The following is a 21,141-nucleotide window of genomic DNA, read 5'->3' on the forward strand; positions in this document are numbered from 1 at the left end:
TTCCTAGATGGCCTTGGTTGATCTCGTTTGCTCTGCTGCCACCTGCTGGCCGTTTGTGTAATAACTACCATTTCTGCAAACGTTCTTTGCAGTTGAGAGGCTGCATCAAAGCCTTCGGTATGCTCTAGCATTTAAAAAAAAAAAGCGTATAAATACATCTTTGGGACACTTAAAATATAAAAAAAAAAAACAAAAAAAAAAAAACATATTTACACGTTATTGGGAGCAAATGAGTTAAAGGTTATTTTAGTTAACCAAAACTAACAAAAAACTACAACTAAAATTAAAAAAAACAATATTGTTACCGAAATAAAATAAAAAGGAAAATGCTTATTAAAAACAAAAACCAACTGAAACTACATTTTATGTTTATAAAACTAACTAAAACCAACTATAATTATAGCAAACATGACCTTCGTTTTAGTTTTTGGTAATTAATGACATAATACATTACAAATAAATTGGTTTATATACTGTAGCATTTTTCTAAATATGCAAAAGCACAAATCAATTATTTGTACAATTTTTAGGACTAAACACAATTTCTCTTTCCTAACATTATGTGGCCCTTGCGTCCTTCTGATTTTCTGTATGTGGCCCTCAAATGAAAAATGCTGTTCTAGAAGCACTCGCTCCTTCATTGCAGATATGTTACGTGTCCCTAAAACCCATTTTTTGTGGGGTTATCTTTGACCTTGCACCTAACCCAAAGCTATGTCAATATCAAATTTCCTTTCTTTGGAATAAGTGGTTTGGAAAATGGATGGATGGATGTCTGAACCAAGAACACACTACCTTAGTAGTATCAGACCTCCAGCAAGAAAAGTTCACTCTAACATATAAGTAATACCGTACAGCAGGGGTGTCAAACATACGGACCGTGAGCCAGAACTGTGGGGGTCCAATCTGACCCATTAGAACAGAACACAAACTTTTACACTAAAATAAACTGTTCTTGCTAATTTTGTCCACTGGAAGGCGCACTAACAACCATATAAATTTGGGCTGTTACTCAAGATTTGATGATAAAAATAGTGCACTCATTTTTGTTGACAAATTTCAGATTACTCTGCCGTAAGATAAATGGAAATATTTTCACAACGCATTTGTAACTACTTGCACAAAAAAAGGAAATATTGTATCCTATCATCATCATATGATTATTATAACATCGTGTATACTTCCACAGCACTCACTAACCTGCTGTTTGGAGAAATAGTCTTTAACTAGACATCCCATAATTTGCTGTGGAGACCTCGCTGTGCAGATGTGAGGTGTGACCAAACTTCCGAGGACACGCTCTGAATAGCGAATCCAACCTGTAGATAAAGTACAAACACACAATTTATTGCAACACTTTATTTTAATGTTTATTTCATAGGTTGGTTTCAGTACAAGTGCATCTCCATTCCAGTTTTTCCAAATTCCCTGACTGACTTAACCGATCTAAAGTTGTACAAGGGAATGAATGGATAGCTGTCAGACTGTTCCAAAACGCTTACTGTCCCTGTGCTGAAGAAGGGAGTGGCGGAAGACAAGCTCTCTATCTATCACCAACAGCAATACAACTCTTATCTGTACTGTTGCTAAAAAAAAAAAAAAAGTGCATCACAATAAATTTGAAAAGTTCATTTCACTAGTTTAATTCAAAAAGTGAAATTTGTGTTAGATTCACTTAAAACACAGGGAAAATGCAATTTTTTTAGAAGACCAATTCCTACCTATTTCTATATTAAAAATGATTTTGATAGTTTCTTAGCTATATTTATCAAATGACAGTGACAAAAAAAACTGTAAAATATTGTATGTTTCAATTTTTAAATGTAGCTACAGTCAAACCTCGGTTTCGAACATAATCCATTCCAGAAGGCTGTTCTAAAAGCGATTTGTTCGAAATCCGAAACAATTTTTCCCATTATAGTTAATGTAAATAATTGTAATCAGTTCCAAGTCTTAAAAAAAAAAAAGTTTTTTTTTTCTCACTATTTTACACCATAAACTGCACTGTATACTGTTTACCATAAATAGAAAAGTGTAGAAATAGACACCGTTTTATTTAGATATAGTTCTGCGCTACTTTCCTCTTTTCTTCACCAGCTTTACCACTTGCACTTGCTTTCTTTGGACCCATGATTAGGGGCTAATACACGATGCAAAACTAAAAAAAAAGATTTGCGTAAATAACAAAGAACTGGTCTGCTCCGAACAAACTTTGAACACGAATGTGCTACGGAGGAAGCATCCTGGGCATTCGAGTTAGTTCGGCTCCTGCGTGAGTCGCATTCAGGTACGCTCGGCTTTTTTCAGTTTGGTCGAAAGCCGATTTTTTGGACGAGTTCTGAGACATAAAATTCTCAAATTTTCTGGTTGAAAACCGATTTGGTTGAGAACAGAAGCGTTCGAAAACCAAGGTTTGACTGTACTAGTATTAAAAACTATTAAATAAGTGTTTCATGTGACCTGGGCAAGAGGAGGTAAACATGGGCAAGGCGTGGGAGTCATGGTGCCTCCTGCGGTACCTCTGAATAAATTCCTTTTGACTCTCTATGATGCTAAATCCCGCTGCCAGGGTGGTATCAAACACAAATTGCACCCCTGCATGGAAAAGGGAATAATTGAGAAACAAAGGGAGACAAGGGTGAGACAGGATGACACAAAAACATTCTCCAAAAGGTCTTTTTTTCTGACATAAAAATCTCAATTTATTTCTCCGGAACATAAGATCAAATGTGATCATTTCTTGTTGCATAGTACTAAGATTGAACTGGCCGTTCCAACCACACTCCACATTCTGACACTGTCATTTTTGGTAGAATATGGTAAATGGCATCTATTTCTCCATAAGTTTTTCTGTAGTAATATTGTGCATGCTCACCCAGGCTCTTGAGAAAACCGCAAAGTTTACCGGCGGCCTCAACGATGTCCACGCCGAACTTGACGGCGAAAAAAGGCAGCGATTGCGGACACACTGATGCCACCAGAAGTCTGTGCTTTGACACGTCACACTTCTGATGAGGGAAATAGATATTTCTTATTTAAAGTGCACTTATAAGTGTGAATAATCTGACTGTACCTTGTTGAGAGCCAAAACCTGCTCCATCTCCTCCAAGTTCTGTTGAGAGATCTTCAGGCTCTCTTCCTCAGACATACAACCGTCGCAGGATAGACAAGCACTCAGCAACAACTGTGATCCCTCATTTTCCTGATGGATCCAAGACAAACGTCTTTTAAATAATCGTTAACAACACAGAATGTTTTCGTTTTTTACTACTTTTAGATATAAGAATTTACCTGTCCATTGACTTGCTCTCTCTCTTGGTGTGAGCTGACATCACCATTGTTCTGTTTCTTGTTGCACTGTTGAGCGATATTTACAATTACATGCTACCAGCTTATTTAGGTAGAATAAAAATCCAAGAAAAATCACCTGCTTAGTGCAGTTCTCACACTTTTCCTTACGTCTCCCAATGCTGACCTCAGACATTTTGTTAATCAGTTATCTGTAAATAGAAATACATATAAACAGAATCACGTCAAAATGCTCCTTGAATAATGCAAGTTTATGACCACCACCATGTTGAATGCTGTTTTTGTTTAACTTGACTCCACCCTTCTCTGACTGGGCCAACGTTCTTTCTATCACATGCAGCCTGCTTATCACAAGCACTTCAGAAGTACATTACCGCGAAGTTAAGTGCATACTCGTTACAAAGAACGCTTAAAATCAAATATTTATTGTTTACAGTTAAACAATGAATGCAAATACATGATGATCCTGCAGTGTTTTAAGTATCCGAGAACGATTGTAGGAGAAGACAGTGAGATTAAAGAAACTCACCTTGTTGTATCTGTGGCAAATCTCGTGCTAACTCTGTTAAAAGCAAAAACACTAGAAAACGACGAAGACACGCATAGCACCATTGGAGAGCTACCGCTGCAGCAAGAGCACAGCAGAGGTAACCCCGCGATCACCCAGACTCTATAATCCTACTAAAATGTGGGGACAAAAGTGAGTACATAAGCAGTCTCCGACACGACCTGCTTAGAACTCTGTTGTTATTTCATAATAAGTGTTTTTAAAGGAACTGGCGTTTCTCAAACCGAACCCGTTCATATCTATGGACATCCGACTCCATTATCACCCGGTGAGGTGAACGTTGAACAACAGTATACAACAGCGCATGCGTACCACGCAGAGCCCGGCCCGGAAGTATGAACACTTTTTTTAATTTTTTTTTATTGCACATATGTTTCAAACATACAACTGGAAGTATGAACACAAAGCAAACGTTTTTTTATAGATATTTTTAAATACAAATGTTATCCTTACAGTTGTTTAAAAAATATCTTGTTTTTTTAAGCGACAAAACACAAGAAGTACAAGGAAGAAGAACGAAATTCAAAATTATGTGACCCCACCATTTTAAATATTTTTACATTATATTATATATGGTACAATTTTCGAATTGTATAACGATGAAAATTACATGTGTATTTTATTTTTTTTAAATGAACGCTTTTATTTTGAATCTTAGCGGAAGCGAATCTATCCAATCAGCCCACACGCATCCAGGAAGGAAGTGTGGACCACGAGTCGAACTTCCTTATCGTTTCATCAAGTAATATACTGTATCCCGCACTTTCTAATTTCAAAAATTATTTGTACAAAGCCCACGTATAAACGATACATTTAAGGTAAGGTATTTGGCATTCTTTGAGGCAAAGAAGGGAGTTAATTTTATCCTTCCTACAACAGCAACTTGTTTACTTTTATGTTTCCTGGCACATATTATTTTCAACCCTCAAAATTGGGGAGAAAAACCTGTCAGCATACACTGAGTGCTTCCATATATTGCTATGGAGATATAATTTAGAAGTAAGAATTGGTTTCTAGATGCCAAAAAATTGGATGGGATTAAGCAATGGTGTCTTCACCCACCTGACTTGCATGCAGGTAGTGTTGGTTCAGTTCCCTGTCAGTCTCAGTTAGTGAGTTTATGTTTTTTTCCGTTGCCTCAGGTTAGCAGGGATAGTTTCCAGCAGCTCATATAAACAGGATGAGCGGATGTAGAAAATGGATGGATGGACATGTCTTAGCAACAATCTACTGTATTATTGTGAAACTCTAGTTTGAACAACAACCAAAAAAAACCTCTTTGTTCCTATGTTTAGATGGGCTACATGGTAGTGGAGGAGCACAGCTCTACGATGTTACACCTGAAAAGAAACCCCGGCATCCGTTCCTGGTCTCTTTGTATCGGTAAATATTTTTTTTATTTGTATAGTTAAATGAAATAATCAGTAAAAATAATACAATGTATCTCTCTTTCTTCAGGAATGGCAGCTATTGGGTTGGCAGCTGCTTACTACAGCTCGGGTATGAAATCTTGGTTTTATCGCATTGCCTGACATACAGTCATTATATATTGGACTTATGCCTTTTTTACACGTTTTTCTACACAGATAGCATCTTCTGGAAGCTTTTCTACGTCACCGGCTGTCTGTTTGTGGCCATTCAGAACATGGAAGAATGGGAGGAGGCAATGTTTGACAAAACTAACAATGTGATTCAACTCAAGACCATTAGCTTGTACACTTTAGTTCTGACGTTATGGAAAAGGGGGCAAGAGAAAGGTAGGTAACGACAGAGAAGTTTACTTATGTGCTTTAATCCATAGTGAATATTTTGCCTTTCTAGTTGTTTTGGACTTGAGGCATCTCCACGATGTCTGCGTTCAAGAAGAAAGGGTCCGATATTTGGGGAAAGGCTACCTCGTGATGTTGCGTCTGGCTACAGGTTTCTCCTACCCCATGACTCAGAGTGCCACAATTGGGGGACGAAGGTAGATCCTTACTTTAAAAATACTCTAAAGAGGCTGGGTACCTGTGGAGTTTTATTATCTCCGTACTTGCATGTGTTTTTTTTTTTTTTCTCCCACAATGGGTTAATTGAATCTAAATTGTCCGGAGGTGAAAATGTAAAAGGTTGTATATGCAGTGGTGCCTTGAGATATGAGTCAGCCTACTTCGTCGTTCAACCTTTATCTTGACTTATGAGCAAACATTTAATATGGTAGGGGTGTGAATTGACTCGTACCTGACGATTCGATCCGTATCACGATTCATAGGTAACGATTCGATTCAATACCAATTAATCCCAATATGAATTTCCAATTGATTGTTGCGTTTTTTTTTTTTTTTACTAAATTTTAGAAAATACCATTCAGTAAACTTGTACATGTACACTGTAAGATTTGTATGAAAATGTATTATTTATAGATCCAAAACTTCCGTTTCGTAACTTTTAACAAACAGGTTGTAACTTTATTCATGTTAAAACGGCATTGAAATAAAATATTAAGGTTAAATGTTCCATTACTATAACATTCTTCCATGCTCAAGGTATGAAAGTTAGACATTTTATTGAATATTTTTCCATCAAAAATGGATATTAAAAAATCGATTTGGCTGCCTACTGAATCGATTCGAGAATTGTGTGCTGTAGTATCGCGATATATTGCCGAATCGATTTTTTTTAACACACCTATAATATGGTATATCATACAACCCTTTTGCAACATATATTTGAGCTCAAATGACAAACAATATAAGAATACAAACTTTGATGTTCTCTGAAAAAGACCTGTATTATACTGCCCCCAGGTGGCCAAGTGCACATACTGTAAATACACAAAAGCTTTCTAAAGCTATGTATATATTTTTATTACTTTTTTTTTTAGGAGTGTTTTGTACGACGGCATATTAGGGCCAATATTCTTAGAAAAAAACTCACAAATGTAAATTTCCGAGGAAAAACTTGAATATTTGCGACTTTATAAAGATGACACGACGGCCTTCATAGGCAGTGCCTCTTCAAAGTGCAAATGCTTAATATGATATGGTTAATCTGTTAAAGCCAGGGCTGGACTGGCACAAAAAAATCGGCCTGGGCATTTTGACTTGGGCCCGACTCTTGCCTAACGTGTAGTTCTGCAAATGATGTTTACTGATTATGTTTGCTATCTATATTCGCAATGGATTAACAGACTGGTCCCTCTAAATTGTGGGCCAGTCTCTTGGGGTAAAATGTAGGAAAATCGTAATTAAAAAGCACTGCACCGGCCCCAAAAGAGGCCGGCCCACCGGGCATCTGCCCTCTATGCCAGATGGCCAGTCCAGACTTGGCTAAAGCAATTACTATCTCCTTATTTGAAAACCTCAAAGTATAATTTAACAAATTCTTCCACCATAGGCATTTTGTACATTTGGAAATTGTGACTTGGCACAAACATTCGAGTAGGCTACTTCTTGTAAGTTTTTTTTTTTCCTTGCAAATCTGTAAGTTTCTCTTAACTCATTTACTCCCAATAACGTATAAATACGTTTTTTATGTTCCAAGTGTCCCAAAGACGTATTTATACGTTTTTTTTGTTTGTTTTTTTTATGCTAGAGCATACAGAAGGCTTTGATGCAGCCTCTCAACTGCAAAGAACGGTTGCAGAAATGGTAATTACACAAACGGCCAGCAGGTGGCAGCAGAGCAAAGGAGATCAACCAGGGCCATGTAGAAAAAAAGTTCAATTACTTACAATTGTAAATAGATTTGTGAAAACTGATGAAACTTAGCTCTCTTCTAATGCTAATTGCTGCAAAACAGAAGCAGATAGAAACATACTTTTTTTTCCTGATGAAAGAAGAGACTTAATCTTTCTTTTGATAGGTTCCATGCTTTTATAGCAATAGAACACAATATTCTGTGGGCCTTGCAAAATCAGTCAAAATCCAGTAAAACAGCTGGGAGTGAACGGGACCGCTTCTGTGAAAATGGCTGGGAGTGAATGAGTTAAATTGGTAAGCTTTTTTTTCTCACAAATCTGACACTGTGATGTCACAAATATTCGTTTTTTTTCTCGTAATTTTGCATTTTTTCTCTCTCGCAAATTTGTCACTTTATGTTGCAAATATTCACCTTATTCTTGTAAATTTGTGAGTCTTTTTCTTGCAAATTTGTCACTTCGTAGTGTCGCAAATATTCAAGTTTTTAGTTGTACATTTTTTTGTTTTTTTTTCTCGCAAATTTGCCACTTTGTAATGTAGCAAATATTCAACTTTTTTTCCTCATAAATTTGAGGTTTTTTTTCTCAGAATAATAACCACATCTCTAAAAAATATATATGTGTTTTTTGTGGCACTAATACGCCATTGTTGTTTTGAGTTACAAGCGTTGTCACAAAAAGAATTAAGCTTTTATCTCAACTTGCTGGTGGCACATACAACACATTAAAAGAACGTTTTTGAGTTGGCTTCCTCTAAACTCAGTTTATTTCACTGAATCTCAGTTCAAAGTTTTACATTTCTATGCAAGTGTGTTTTTATGCTACACAGTTGTGAAAAGTTACTTCAAAAATGTGAGAACATCTACTTTAATGCTCCCCCCCTCCTCCATGTGACCCTGACCAGTGATGTGGAGGCTATAGCTGCATTGCTGAAGCGCTTTTTGGGGATGAATGAGCGGCGAGAGAAGAAAGAAATTTCGGAGTACACAGAGGAGGAAGCTGAATTTTTGGATGACAGCAGCGATTCAGAGGCTGAAGAAGAAAAACCTTGACCTCTACGTGATGTCTTCATCTACTTTGAAATGAAGTTTGGGATGATGCCATAAGGGATAACTGATTCTTTCTTTGCATGGTATGCTCAATTACAAACCTTAAGTAGCTTATGCATATTTTATTTTTTTTTAACTACAAAATTTTACGGGCATTTTAGTTAATATTCTCTTACTGTAGTGTTGTTTGGGAATATAGTGACTTCCATTTCACATGGTTATTAAAATGATCAAATTACTCTTAGAAAACACTCCAAATTACAGATGTGCCTTCCTACTGAACACTGATATTTATGCTGTATGCCAACTGAAAGGGCTCTTTGAAGTTCATTGTACTACCCACATTTGGTTGTTTATATACACACATGCACCTTGCTATCAGGATGAACTCTTGTACTTGTATAATGACAATAAAGGCTAATCTAATCTACTAACAGTAATCAACCATGAAGAATTTCCAAGATTCAACCCAAAGTAAATTACGTGATAACTTCACTTGACTGTTGCTGGTCTTTAACAAACCAAAGATGTGTGTATTGAAACATATTATTTTTTTCTCTGTTGTTGGATTTGATTTGTATTTACATTTTGTGGAATTGTGTATTGTATTAAAAAAAACAACAACAAAAAACAAATTGTGCTTGTATGTTGTCTTTATTAAATTGCAACTTGCATTATGTGCAACAAGAAAACAACACTCGGATGGAAAATAATTCTATAGCCCCATCTCCTTTGTGCATATTCTGATGTCATCTAAAATCTTCTGAAGGGGGGCCATCACTGGGCTAACATGTTCCTCTATCCACTCCTCAGCTGTTGAAATTGGATAAAGATGAAGCATCTCCTCTCTTACAACATCCACCTTCTTTTGCAACAGATCCAGATACCTTAGGAGACAAGGTCACATATAATATTAGTGAGAACTAGGGGTGTAAAATTTTTAATCGTAATTAATCACATAACTTCAATAGTTAACTCAGGATAATTGCAAATTTTACATCTGTTCTAAATGTACAATAAAATATCTAGGTTTCATACTCAACATAAAAGTGGAAAAAAAATGTTGAACTATTAGAAACATGGCTGCATCTTTTAGTCATTGATACAGTAATGTCATAATAAGCGAAGTGCACATTAAGTCTGCGCATGCGCGAGGGAAAAAACGAGGCTACCAACTACCCTATCAATTTGAATGGCAGAGATTAGAGTGGTGACAATCTTTGCCTAACTGTACACTTTAAAGCTTGCAAGTCATATTCCCCGATGTCAGTAAACCACATGCTAGCATGTTAATAAGAAAACAGCAACTTTCCAGCGGTTGAAACGTTTCTATCAGAGCCGATTCCATTGGATCCAATTCATTTTCAATGACCATTTGTTTGGTAGTTTCGCCTACCCACAAAGCACCACGCCGCTACCCATAATGCACCTTGAATTCAAGATGCGCACTCCGCTTACTCATAAAATTGAGTTAAAATTAAAAAGATATACTGTACTGTAAAAACTGAGGGGTAGAGTCACTAAAGGTTTGCGTAACCTTTAATGGCGCTCTAAACACTTACTCTCGGTCGAACCTCGTTTTCTGATAATGTCATCTTTCTCGCAACTGTTACTATATTACCATCTTCTTGGCGCAAATCCATTGCCATGTGTGGTAAATCAGGTGCAAATTTGCTCCCAGCTGTCAGAATTTGTGGGCGTGTTTGCTTAGCGAATAGGTGGGTAACTGGGCGCAGACTGCGGGTACAGATGTGGTGCAATTTTTTATGCTATTACCGGACGCAGCTCATTCTTAGTGAATATACCCCTGAGTGTGATATTGATTTGTGTTGGTCATTTTCTGCCACTAGATGGCATAATTGCATTCGTAAGATGTTGGTGACAGCTCAGTGAATTTTTCTTTTATTAAGAGCTATCCAATCTTGTGTTTGAATTTATGCACATTTTTTTAAATTCTAAAATACAAATTCAGCCCAGTCTCCAAAAATTTATGCATTATTATTATTATACTTATAAATTTTTATGTAGACGTGTCTGCTGCATTGCGACTGGAATTCCCTCAGTACAGGCTTTCCAAGTAAGTCACATTATACAAAAATAGTGGAGATAAATAAACTAAATTAACTCAAAATGTACACACTAATTTTGTCTCCCCTAGTGAGAACACATTTGACATGCACGAAAAGGAGTCAAAAAGTGTAACATGACGTGTTTGCTCACTTGGATGCTTGACTCTGAATCTGCGCAGTGATGAGAGGGTTTGCCATCCTTCTTGATCGGTGGTAAGGACTGAAATATCCTCGTACATACCTAAGGTGACATACAGACTTCAGTTGTCTCTTTAAACTAGTCAACCACAAAATTTTCCACAACGCATCTTGTTATACAGTATTGTAAATATGATGCTGTGGTCAGAAATGCTGATAAATGAATATTGTAAGTTTACCCCATGTTGTTGGAGCGAATGATGGCACCGATGTGTTATGGTTTCATTATGTTAAAGGAGACATATTAAATATACATTTGGGCTTCACCACCCATGTCCTTGGCCATACTCACAAATCGTTTTCGAAAGACCTTATATCCTGATCGCCAAGAAGTGAATCCAGTTCCACAATCGCCGCTGCTAGTCTCCTTCCCGGGAACAGGGTGTCATCATCACACGTACTAAACATGACATGATGAGACAAAGAATGAAATGGGAGTCAGCTTGTATGTTTTAATTAAAAAAATAAAATAAAAAATGTTCAGGGCCTCACCTTCCCATGGCCGTCACCTCCACGGAGGAGACCCCCAACATTTTAGCCACATTGTATTGAGCCTCAGGACTAAAGTGGCCGTGGATGAGTGTTTGGAGACTCGCCGCTAGTGACGGAAGACCCAAAGGCATGAGCTCACACAGCACTGAAAAGTGGCTATACCTGAGATTGGGGAAACACAAGTGTTTTTTTTTTTTTTTGCATATGTGTAGTTGATGTCATACATGTCACGTTAAATAAACACTATCTCACCTTTGCCAGCCTGTTATGGCGATACCCTTAATATTTATGCCAGGCGACACCGATGCAGCCACTTTTAACCATTGCAAATGGTTATTTACATGGTTCTGTGTTTTGGGTACGTTGGTGTAAACACCGCTGGAACCTTTAAAGGAGCTGGCCGCCCACATATCTTGTATACCGGCACTGTGATAATTCTCCAGCAGCGACACTAGCCAAGAAAGTTCAAGAAAGTCCATCATTCAAACCATGACGTATCCCATATTGTACTCATATTGTCACAATCACAGCATTGTTACACAGTGCTAGTTGTTGAGTTTCAAAATAGCAAAATGACAGTTCATACCAGTATTCTGTACATCCATATTAGGGGTGTAATCCCACAGCATTGGTTGGACCAGTCCTACGATCCCACTCGCTGTGTCAAGAATAGCAAATTTAACACAGATATGTTACACACTCAATTTTATTACGTTCTATAAACAGGAAGTCAATCAAAAAAAAAAAACTTTACAACATGGCATTCTGATTAATCTCACATTTGTGGAATATGAATTAAACAGTAAAATCCCTGTTATTTTTTTTTAATACATCTCAGGGGGCGGCCATTTTACCTCTTGCTGTCAACTGGAAATGACATAACAGTTGCTCAGGGCTTAGTAACAACAAGTCAAGGACCAGTCACGGCTCAGTTTGCAAATGTCAACATGCCCAACTCATATGTGTCCATGGTCGTTATCAGTGCCCTGAGTAACTGTGATGTCATTTTCAATCGACAGCAAGTGGCAAAATGACCGCCCTCTGAGATGGATAAAAATGGTGGATTTTGCGGCTTAATTTATATCCCACAAACGCAGTATTAATCAGAAAATTGTGTTAAGACTAGTGGGGGCACGTACAACATATTGTATAGAATTTTTTTTGTGTGTTGACTCCCTTTAAAAAAAAAAAAAAAAAAAAAAAAAAAAAAAGATTTCTATACACAATATACATTTTTGTGTTTGTAATATATGGCATGCCAACTTTTCATTATGGAGACTACTAAAAAACTGAATTTACTTTTTTTTTTTCAGTTCTAAAATAGTGAAAATGAAAAATGATACACTATAAAATATTTACTATTCCAACATGAACAATTTTATTTGAGTAAAAGAATGTCAATATGATGGTCTGAAATGTTTTCTGTTAATTTAGGGCAAACATCTTAAATTTGTGGAGCAGAAGCACACAAGAGGCACAGACATATATTATGTTCTTTATCTATCTTGGTAAAGTTTAACTTCAATTTCTCTTTATATTCCTATACAAATTGGAGTTGCTATATTTCCCATTCATTTCACTATACAAATCGGAGTTGTTATATTTCCCATTCATTTCACTACAAATTATTATCACTTATTATTGTGACATTTCCTCAAAATTTTACTTCATTATGTTAGCTCATTGACTGCCATTGATGGCTATAGACGTCAAAAAATTCATTTGAACTGGGCTGGCATTGAATGAGTTAGAAGTCAAGACAACACAGTAGATTCTAAACTTTAAATACGATTTGTGGCAAATTTGACACATTCTGATTATAATAGTGATAAAATTATCCAGAATAAACAAATGTGAATATAAAAATATCACTGTGATCAAGAGGGAGTTTAAAACTGTCCCGACAACTGTATGTGACCCACCAAGCAGCCCATTGAAAAGAGATACAATGCTGCCATCTGCTGGCCATGGTTAGTGGCTGCTTTTGATTCCACAACCCATTGATCAGGCAGCGCTGCACTTGGATCTCGTGTTAAATTCCTTAAATGTGCAAATTCCTACTAACCTTTCAACATTTTAGTATAGTGTTACTTATGTTATATTTCCCATTCATTTCACTACAAATTACTTGTACACTTGTGACATTTCTTCAAAACATTACTTCATTATGTTTAACACCTGACACAAAATTACTTCTCACGTTGAATTCCTTAAAGATGCAAATTCCTACTAACCTTTCAACACGTCTGGATTTATATTCCTCATCATATCATCCCACATGATGACAGTCATATGAGGCCACGCCTCCTTGATGTACTTTACCACGGATGTGACATGACTCAAGAAAAGTTGTTGCACGTTGCGTCCGGGTGAAGCCAACCACTGCTTTGACAGCTCACCTTCACCCAACATGTACACCTTCAGTAAAAAAGTATGGCTGTGAGATAATTGCCAAAAGAACAAAAAAAAAAACAAGAGAATGTGTTTTTGACATTACCTCATCTGCACCTATATGCAGTGTGTTTACACCAGGATGCAACTCCACCACTTGCCTTAGCATCTCTTTCACTAGATTAAGTCCTTCCTTATGGGGAGTGAGCGTGCCCAAACAGTTTGGCACTTCTTTCAGTCTCCACATAGATTTATGCTTCAACACAAACTACAACATGGAGGAAACAATTGAATAAAGAAGCAGTTATGCCGTCTGCATTCCAACAATTAAACGTCCGTCATACCTCCAGATGGCCAAAGGTCTGCACAAGTGGTATGATCTCCATGTTCTTAGACTTAGCAACTTTCTGTATGGATAATATTTGATCTCGGCTGAAAATACATGGCACAGTAATTCATCTAGACGTCACAAGTAAATCAATTCAGATAAAGAAATTAGCATAATCCAGTTGAACCTGTATGCAGGTTGTGCTGTGGCTTGCAGTATCTTCAACTCTCCCTCATAAGGAAACATGTCTTCATATTCCATGAGCAGACCATCGGCACCCAAACGAGAAAATGATTCTATCAACTGCAGGAGGAGTTGAAAAGGAAAATCTGATTACGGTTTTACTCAAAGTACATTATTTTCAAATGAGACATACCTGGTGTATGTATTCCAATTTCGGAGGGGCACCTTTCAAATCCAAGTGAACAACTTTCTTTCCGTTGGGCCATGGAGCATTATTCATCTTGTTTCGTATATCACTTTTGGTATCTATTAACAGAAATAAAACTGAATGATTTGTGTTTTCACGCTTGTGAATGATCACTTACCAGAGCGAATACAAAACTATCACTCGTGTTGGAAGATCACCGCGAATCCCTGAAGTACACACGTAAGCGGGAATAAGTATGTCAAGGCTTACTGTTATATAGCGCGTATCAGATAAAGAATTATAATAGCGAAACAGTTCGAAATTGCAGTATATCCGTATCCGCATAAAATAGGTGACGTCAGTCTTCATTGGACCACATATTGTCCAATGATACAGTCGCTTTCTTTTCATCCAAGCCAATCATGATGTCAGATACGCGCTAACCCGGAAATAAAAAAACAATTAAAAAAAAAACATTTGGGTACTAGTGGCGCGGTGTGTGTAATATGGTTAGCAGGGACGAAATATCTGCATGACTGTTTTTTTTTTTTCAAACTACACTGCAGGCTATAATTTTAATGGCGCCAGTACGACAGAGAAATGCGAAAGGACTGCATTCGACTGAGATTGGGAAGAAAATCAAAAGGTGAGCAATCAAACGGGTTTCAGTTGAAGTATACATTGAAAGGGACTTCTTTCCAAAGTACAATCAGCATGACCGTGATAGATGAATGACACCAATTTAACTTTTCTTATCTTATAAAAGTTGGTCTAATTATTACCATACACAGTGCGCTTTCACTTATTGCTGACACAATTTGTTGTTGCTTTTTTCAGGGTATAGTATGGAAATATAAAAGATTTTTTTTCTCTCTCTCACACAATTCATCAGCCAACTATTTAAAATAGTACAATGCAATTATTTTGAAATAAATGCGAAATAGGCTTGATGTTCATACAAAATATCAAATTCAAGTTTCGAGATTCCTGTCAGCAATCAGCAGCCATCACGTTTTTTTGTCCCCCATACTGCTCAGGGCACAGTTTTTTATTTTTTTTATTTTTTATTTTTTAAAGGAACAGTCTGCATATTTTTGTTGTTGTTGTTGGCCATCTAGTGGTGAACTAATAGACCTAGCGACCTAAACCCGTGCATTTTGAAGCGCTCTTCAGAGAGACCATACTTAGCAAGCCAACCACTAATTACTACGTTTGCAAAGTTTGTCCCCATCGGGTATCTGTAGCACAAAGATGGCGGCACAACATGTCAGCTAATTGTAAGGTGAGGCGTGACCCATGTAATAGAATTAGTGATTACTAGACCTACGATTAAATTTAAAAGTGAACGTTAATATGATACATATTTTTTGCATATTATTGAAATAGTGGGGTTTTAAAGTGATCATTTGAAAATAAAAAAATTCTACACATTGTCCCCTTAACTTAAATGATATCACAATTTATTGTTAGCTGAAATGTATTATAGCAGTATGTATTCATTATTTGACTTTATGATGGATGGAAGTTTCATAGACAGACAATTTCACCTATTCACAAATTCTATGATTTGTATTATTGCTTGTACTACTCAACTCAACTTTATTTATATAGCGCTTTCAAACAGCCTGAACTGTCACAAAGCGCTTTACAGAACATAAAAAATCCAAACAAAACATAAAACATCAACACCAATACAATCACAACAAATCAACATTCTTCCATCCCTACATACGCTTTGATGTTTGAAGCAGTTTTTAGATGAAAGAGGACAGAATAAGATTCCTTTCAGCAGTTGATCAGAGATGTGATCTCAGCATGTCAATTGACCCAATTACCCAGAGCCTCCCCATTGACACCATATCTGAATTATGGCCCTTCAAAGTATGGGTGCACATCCACTTTTGGGATCCGGGGATCACACACTAAATTTTGGGCCATATTTGCAGGCCCTCATCTTTTGTTTTAAGATCTGTAAATTGCTGTATCTATGTATTCTGGCCTTGTCTATCAGACGTCCGTAAAAAATAGCATAAATGTACTAGAGATCAACCTTTTTTGTTTTACTTTTTTTATTTATTTTTTATTTATTTTTTTTTATTTTATTTATTTTTTTATTTTTTTAACAATACATGTTCCCCTCCACATTTTGGGGTTCCATGTCATGCTAAATGTTGGGTGGTGATGGCATTTCAAGTAATTTATCATCATATTTGAGAACTCTATATGTGTTTAGGCATTCATGCCTTTGTTGTGGGTACAGGTAGGCTCCAAGTATAGACAAAATTATAATTTCAGACCGCCTGCTTCAGGCCACTAGATGGTCATGTGGGCACATTATAATGGCAATGAGCTTTTTACCCACCAGCTGAGACAAAATAAACATTTGTGTTTTTACCTGAATCAGGCAATAAAGCTATCTATCAGCAGTCACCATTCTTCTATATTTTGAGCCAATAAAAACGTTGATTAGCCAACTTCTTCAATTTGAACTTAACCTTTTCATATTGTACTCTTTTGGATGTTTTTTTTTTGAAAAATCCTATGTCCACTGCATATTCACTGAAATTTCTTTGAGCTAAGAGGCTCAAACTTCAGATTCTTTCATTTCACATCGAATAAGGCAAATTTAAGGTGTTACTGTGTGACTAGATATGAAATGACCCACTATTATTGTATTGTGCACTTCAAATGAACAATCAATAGCTCTTGCAAATGTAACTGGCTTTTTTTTTTTTTTTTTTTTTTTTTTTTTTTTTTTAAATACACTTACTTAAACGATTTGTATATCTGACCCCTCCCCACCTCTTCATCAGGGGTAATGCACTGCGGCATGGCACTGCCTGGTGGAGTTCCAGAGGGCTAACCACTTTGTTGCTGGTCACCCTTTGTTTGTGCGGGGCAGCTGCTTGGTTATATGTCACTTCTTTGGATAGTGACATAACAGAAACATTGGTCAGCCAGCGTGAACATGTGTCCCCAGAGCCCAGGGTCTTCATCATCCAGTGCTCAGAAGACTATGAGAACTACAAACGCTACCCAGGTGAGCCACCTCGGAGTTTTGACTGGAATAAAGTTACCGTATTTTCCGCACTATAAGGCGCACCGCACCTCATTATAAGGCGCACCTTCAATGTATGATATATTTCCAAACTTTTTCCTTATATAAGGCCCACCGCATTATAAGGCGCACCTTCAACGAATGACATTTTCAAACTTTTTCCATATATAAGGCGCTACAGTAGAGGCTGGGGTTACGTTATGCATCCATTAGATGGTGCTGCGCTAAAGGGAATGTCAACAAAACAGTCAGATAGGTCAGTCAAACTTTATTAATAGATTACAAACCAGCTTTCCGACAACTCCATTTACTCCCAAAATGAATAAACAGCTGTTTTATTATTTTCTCTGAGGTAAAGTATTAGTATTAGCTAGCGATCCAAGATGGCGGGATCTTCTGCGCGTCACCGATCGTGCAGGGTCACCGATAGCGTCTTGACAGCAAGACCTGTTGCGGCTCAATATTGATCCATATATAAGGCGCACCGGATTATAAGGCGCACCGGATTATAAGGCGCATGGTCAACTTTCGAAAAAATTGAAGGCTTTTAGGTGCGCCTTATAGTGCGGAAAATACGGTACTTATTAGGGCTGCACAATATATCGAAAAAATATTGATATCGCGATATTGGCCCTTGCAATATGCATATCGCAAAGGCATGCAATAAGTTTTATATGGAATTTTATGCTTTTTATATGAATTTGACCAGTCAGATGCTAACTAAAATGTGCATCGCCATTCAATAGTTGAAAATTATCAAGACATAATTACAATTAATTAACTAAGATTACACTAAGGTTGCTTATTTTGCCACATGAAAAATGTTTTTCTTTCATTAGGTAATAAAAAATGTCTTTCTTTAGGTACATGTTAAGTATCGCAATAATATCTATCGCTATGTTCAGCAAGTATATCGCATATCGCATGTTTTTCCAATATCGTGCAGTCCTAGTACTTATTATATAATAATTGCAGTCATTATGTATTTCTCTTTATAAAATATGAGATGTGATTACTCTATCAACCTTCTAGATGGCTCTAGAACACAAAAGTAGTTTTGGGTCGATGAAGCCTTTTGAACACTCGAAGCTTTCCACCAAATAGGTTCACAAAGAGGTTCTCCTCGTGAGGCTTCATGTGCATACAAACCCCCACTGGTGGCCGAAATCAAAACTGCAATTCGAACTCCGGTAGTGTGCCTTGTTGCTGTTTTGCAACAATGTTTGTTTAGGAACAATTACACATGCTTTAGTTGCCAATTTGTATTTTTATTTATTTATTGTTATAGTCGCCTGATATTTGCTTTATGTATTAGTACTTTGTGTGTTAGTTATATTAGGTTTTTTTTTAAACACGCTGAATATGTTGAACTGTAGGTTTGCTAAAAATAAAAAATAAAAAAAATAAAAATAAAAACGTTAAAAAAAAGTAACGCCATGTTATGAAAATTAGTAATGCTGTAGGAAATATAGCATATAATGGGGAATTGTTATGATAGATGAATGGTTAACACTTCACCTTGCAATGCAAATGACATGTGAATTTTCAAAGTAACGCTTCATCCATTAATGTTGTCAAACCAGGGATAACCTTACTTTTTTTTTTTTGACAAAAAAGGTCATTAAAATGCAAAATGACTTGTATTTCAACAAGTGCAATAAGCAAAATGTTACTGAGCTTTCATTTGAAGAAGTTTTAGCTTTGTCCTTTAATATAACTGCTTTGTTGTTTTGCTTTATATATTTTAGAGTAGATTTGGGGGTTTATGCAGTTACTTGTTCAATATTCTTTTAGAATTTACAATTTGAATCAAGTGATTTTGTTACCATTGCCATTCAATTGATTAGGCATTATCAATACCCCCCTCCCCCCTCCCCCCAGATCGATACCAGTCCGAGTACTAAACTTTTGGAGAGTCACCGGCACTAGTAGGCTACTTATGGTACATAACATTTTTATTAAATCAATCACTGATATAATGAAATTATAATTAATATTAAATTATAATTAGAAGAAGTACTCACGAAGAACTTGGCTGGTCACATCGGATGTGGCTGAAAATAAATGATGTAAAATGATCAGCAGTAGAAAACTGATTGCTGAGATAAGTAGAAACTGAGCGAACCAGAATGTCCGGTACTCGCTCCGTCGCGACCGGCGCATTGTGAAGCAGAAGCGCATTTGCGCGGATCACTCGTGCGACGATGCTAAAGCTAATTTGAATGCTACTTATGCCCCAATTTTAAAGGCATCTAGTTCGAAAAGCAGGAGCGTTGAAACTGTGTTGGCCAACGCCAAAGCGTGTGCAATATATAGAGAAAATGCATCTTTGATCTTTGTTTCTTTAATGAAAACTTTTTTTTTTCGCCGTAGCGTGGACTCAATGACCATAAATGCACTCGGCTTCCGGAATCATTGCAATGTATCTAATTAATGACGTTATAGACTGTATTTTTATTATATTTAAACAAATGTCAGGTTATGTGTAAAATAATGACAGCCATGCTGCTGACTTTCTACTGCCATTAAATGACATTACTACTACAGGTTCGTGACAGAAAATTAAAATATCGAGGTAAAGCCCATTTATTTCAATAATTTGTATTAAAAATGAAACATTTTTGTTATTAGTTCACCACACACAAAAGTGAATTATTAGAAGCTTTTATTTGTTTCAATTTCGATGATGATGATGATGATGATGATGATAGCAAAATGACTAAAATAAAAAATAAATCCAGTGTTTCATAAAACTTTAATATTTCATGTGACCAACAAAAAAAGGATCTTCTAAAAAGTATATAAAAGCAATAATATGCTCTCAGACTGGGTGTTTATTTATGTATTAATTTTTTAATTATTTAATTAATTAATTGTATTTATAACAGGAAAGTGGTTTGGTTTGGAGGTGATTATTCTTTGGGACAGTTCAGTTGATATTGTAGCTGAAGTAGCTTTGATATTTAATTCCCTTATGAAATGGAAAATTTACTTTCATCTTTAAAGAGGACTTGTGACCACTGGGCAACAGACCAGTATACGTTCCGTCTTGGCCGAGCACAGATGCTTCTGACGTGTCTTTTTTTTATTTTTTATTTTTTATTTTTTGGCATAATCATTAAAATGGAAAACAAAAAAAGACAAGATTTTTCACTTTGTGGTAAACTATCTATAAATGATTTTACTTTATTTTTTTGTACCCGTTCATGCTTTTTACCGATTGGTTAAAAAAAAAGAAAAAAAAAAGTATTTTTCCAAAAAACTCACAATTTCTCAGCTCAACTCATCTTTATTGATAAAGCACTTTAATAACAGCTGCAGATTTTAATAAAGCACTTTACAGAGCATACAGTATAACAAAACAATTAACAATAACAATATCAGAAAACAACATTGACAATAATACAATCATAGCAACAATTATTATTATTATTATTTATTTTATTTTATTATTAAAAAGATAAAAATAATTTTCATTTATAGATCTATTTAAATTTCCACTTTATAAAAAATAGGACTCCTACACTTTATTAAAAAAAAATAATGTTGAAATTTTAGAAAACTTTATTTACAGTAGAAATCTTTAGGGATCTATTGCTTTTTAATTTTTATTTTATAATTAATAAATTA

At 36.1% G+C, this 21,141-nt stretch overlaps 4 protein-coding genes across 9 annotated transcripts in view; 2 read left to right on the plus strand and 2 right to left on the minus strand.

Annotated features, from left to right (window-relative positions):
* Positions 1-4,182, minus strand: part of narf (nuclear prelamin A recognition factor) — a 10,276-nt gene extending 6,094 nt beyond the window's left edge. Inside the window, exons 1-7 of the mRNA XM_077503596.1 lie at positions 3,839-4,182; positions 3,428-3,500; positions 3,292-3,357; positions 3,074-3,202; positions 2,876-3,008; positions 2,461-2,595; positions 1,201-1,319 (exon numbers count right to left, since the gene is read on the minus strand). Of these exons, the coding sequence (XP_077359722.1) occupies positions 1,201-1,319; positions 2,461-2,595; positions 2,876-3,008; positions 3,074-3,202; positions 3,292-3,357; positions 3,428-3,484 (639 nt within the window). The 5' untranslated portion in view covers positions 3,485-3,500; positions 3,839-4,182. The remainder of the gene's footprint in view (positions 1-1,200; positions 1,320-2,460; positions 2,596-2,875; positions 3,009-3,073; positions 3,203-3,291; positions 3,358-3,427; positions 3,501-3,838) is intronic.
* Positions 4,183-4,527: 345 nt separating this feature from the next.
* Positions 4,528-9,240, plus strand: cybc1 (cytochrome b-245 chaperone 1). The gene is made up of 6 exons (XM_077502006.1): positions 4,528-4,695; positions 5,173-5,260; positions 5,336-5,377; positions 5,464-5,634; positions 5,699-5,843; positions 8,461-9,240. The coding sequence occupies exons 2-6, from the start codon at positions 5,173-5,175 to the stop codon at positions 8,606-8,608; spliced, it is 594 nt and encodes a 197-aa protein (XP_077358132.1). The 5' UTR covers positions 4,528-4,695; the 3' UTR covers positions 8,609-9,240.
* Positions 9,241-19,805, minus strand: hexd (hexosaminidase d). 4 transcript variants are annotated; one of them, XM_077501998.1, is made up of 13 exons: positions 19,637-19,792; positions 19,536-19,565; positions 14,460-14,572; positions 14,271-14,386; positions 14,100-14,187; positions 13,862-14,023; positions 13,599-13,782; positions 11,951-12,022; positions 11,617-11,815; positions 11,365-11,526; positions 11,165-11,272; positions 10,826-10,915; positions 9,241-9,492 (listed from the first exon to the last, which is right to left on the minus strand). In XM_077501998.1, exons 3-13 carry the CDS (start codon positions 14,544-14,546, stop codon positions 9,321-9,323), a joined length of 1,440 nt encoding a protein of 479 aa, XP_077358124.1. In that variant the 5' UTR covers positions 14,547-14,572; positions 19,536-19,565; positions 19,637-19,792; the 3' UTR covers positions 9,241-9,320. The 4 variants fall into 4 exon arrangements, with proteins under 4 accessions (XP_077358124.1, XP_077358122.1, XP_077358125.1 ...); XM_077501996.1 differs by having other exon boundaries at positions 19,536-19,805; XM_077501999.1 differs by lacking the exons at positions 19,536-19,565; positions 19,637-19,792 and adding an exon at positions 14,632-15,071 and having other exon boundaries at positions 14,460-14,590.
* ogfod3 (2-oxoglutarate and iron dependent oxygenase domain containing 3) overlaps positions 14,871-21,141 on the plus strand; it is a 29,723-nt gene continuing 23,452 nt past the window's right edge. The window contains exons 1-2 of one of the 3 annotated variants that reach the window (XM_077502001.1): positions 14,871-15,099; positions 17,267-17,493. In XM_077502001.1, coding sequence (XP_077358127.1) covers positions 15,032-15,099; positions 17,267-17,493 — 295 coding nt within the window. In that variant the 5' untranslated portion in view covers positions 14,871-15,031. The remainder of the gene's footprint in view (positions 15,100-17,266; positions 17,494-21,141) is intronic. The other 2 variants (XM_077502003.1, XM_077502002.1) reach the window with 2 other exon arrangements.

This window comes from Festucalex cinctus, chromosome 17, assembly GCF_051991245.1.
Source record: "Festucalex cinctus isolate MCC-2025b chromosome 17, RoL_Fcin_1.0, whole genome shotgun sequence".
Lineage (NCBI taxonomy): Eukaryota > Metazoa > Chordata > Actinopteri > Syngnathiformes > Syngnathidae > Festucalex > Festucalex cinctus.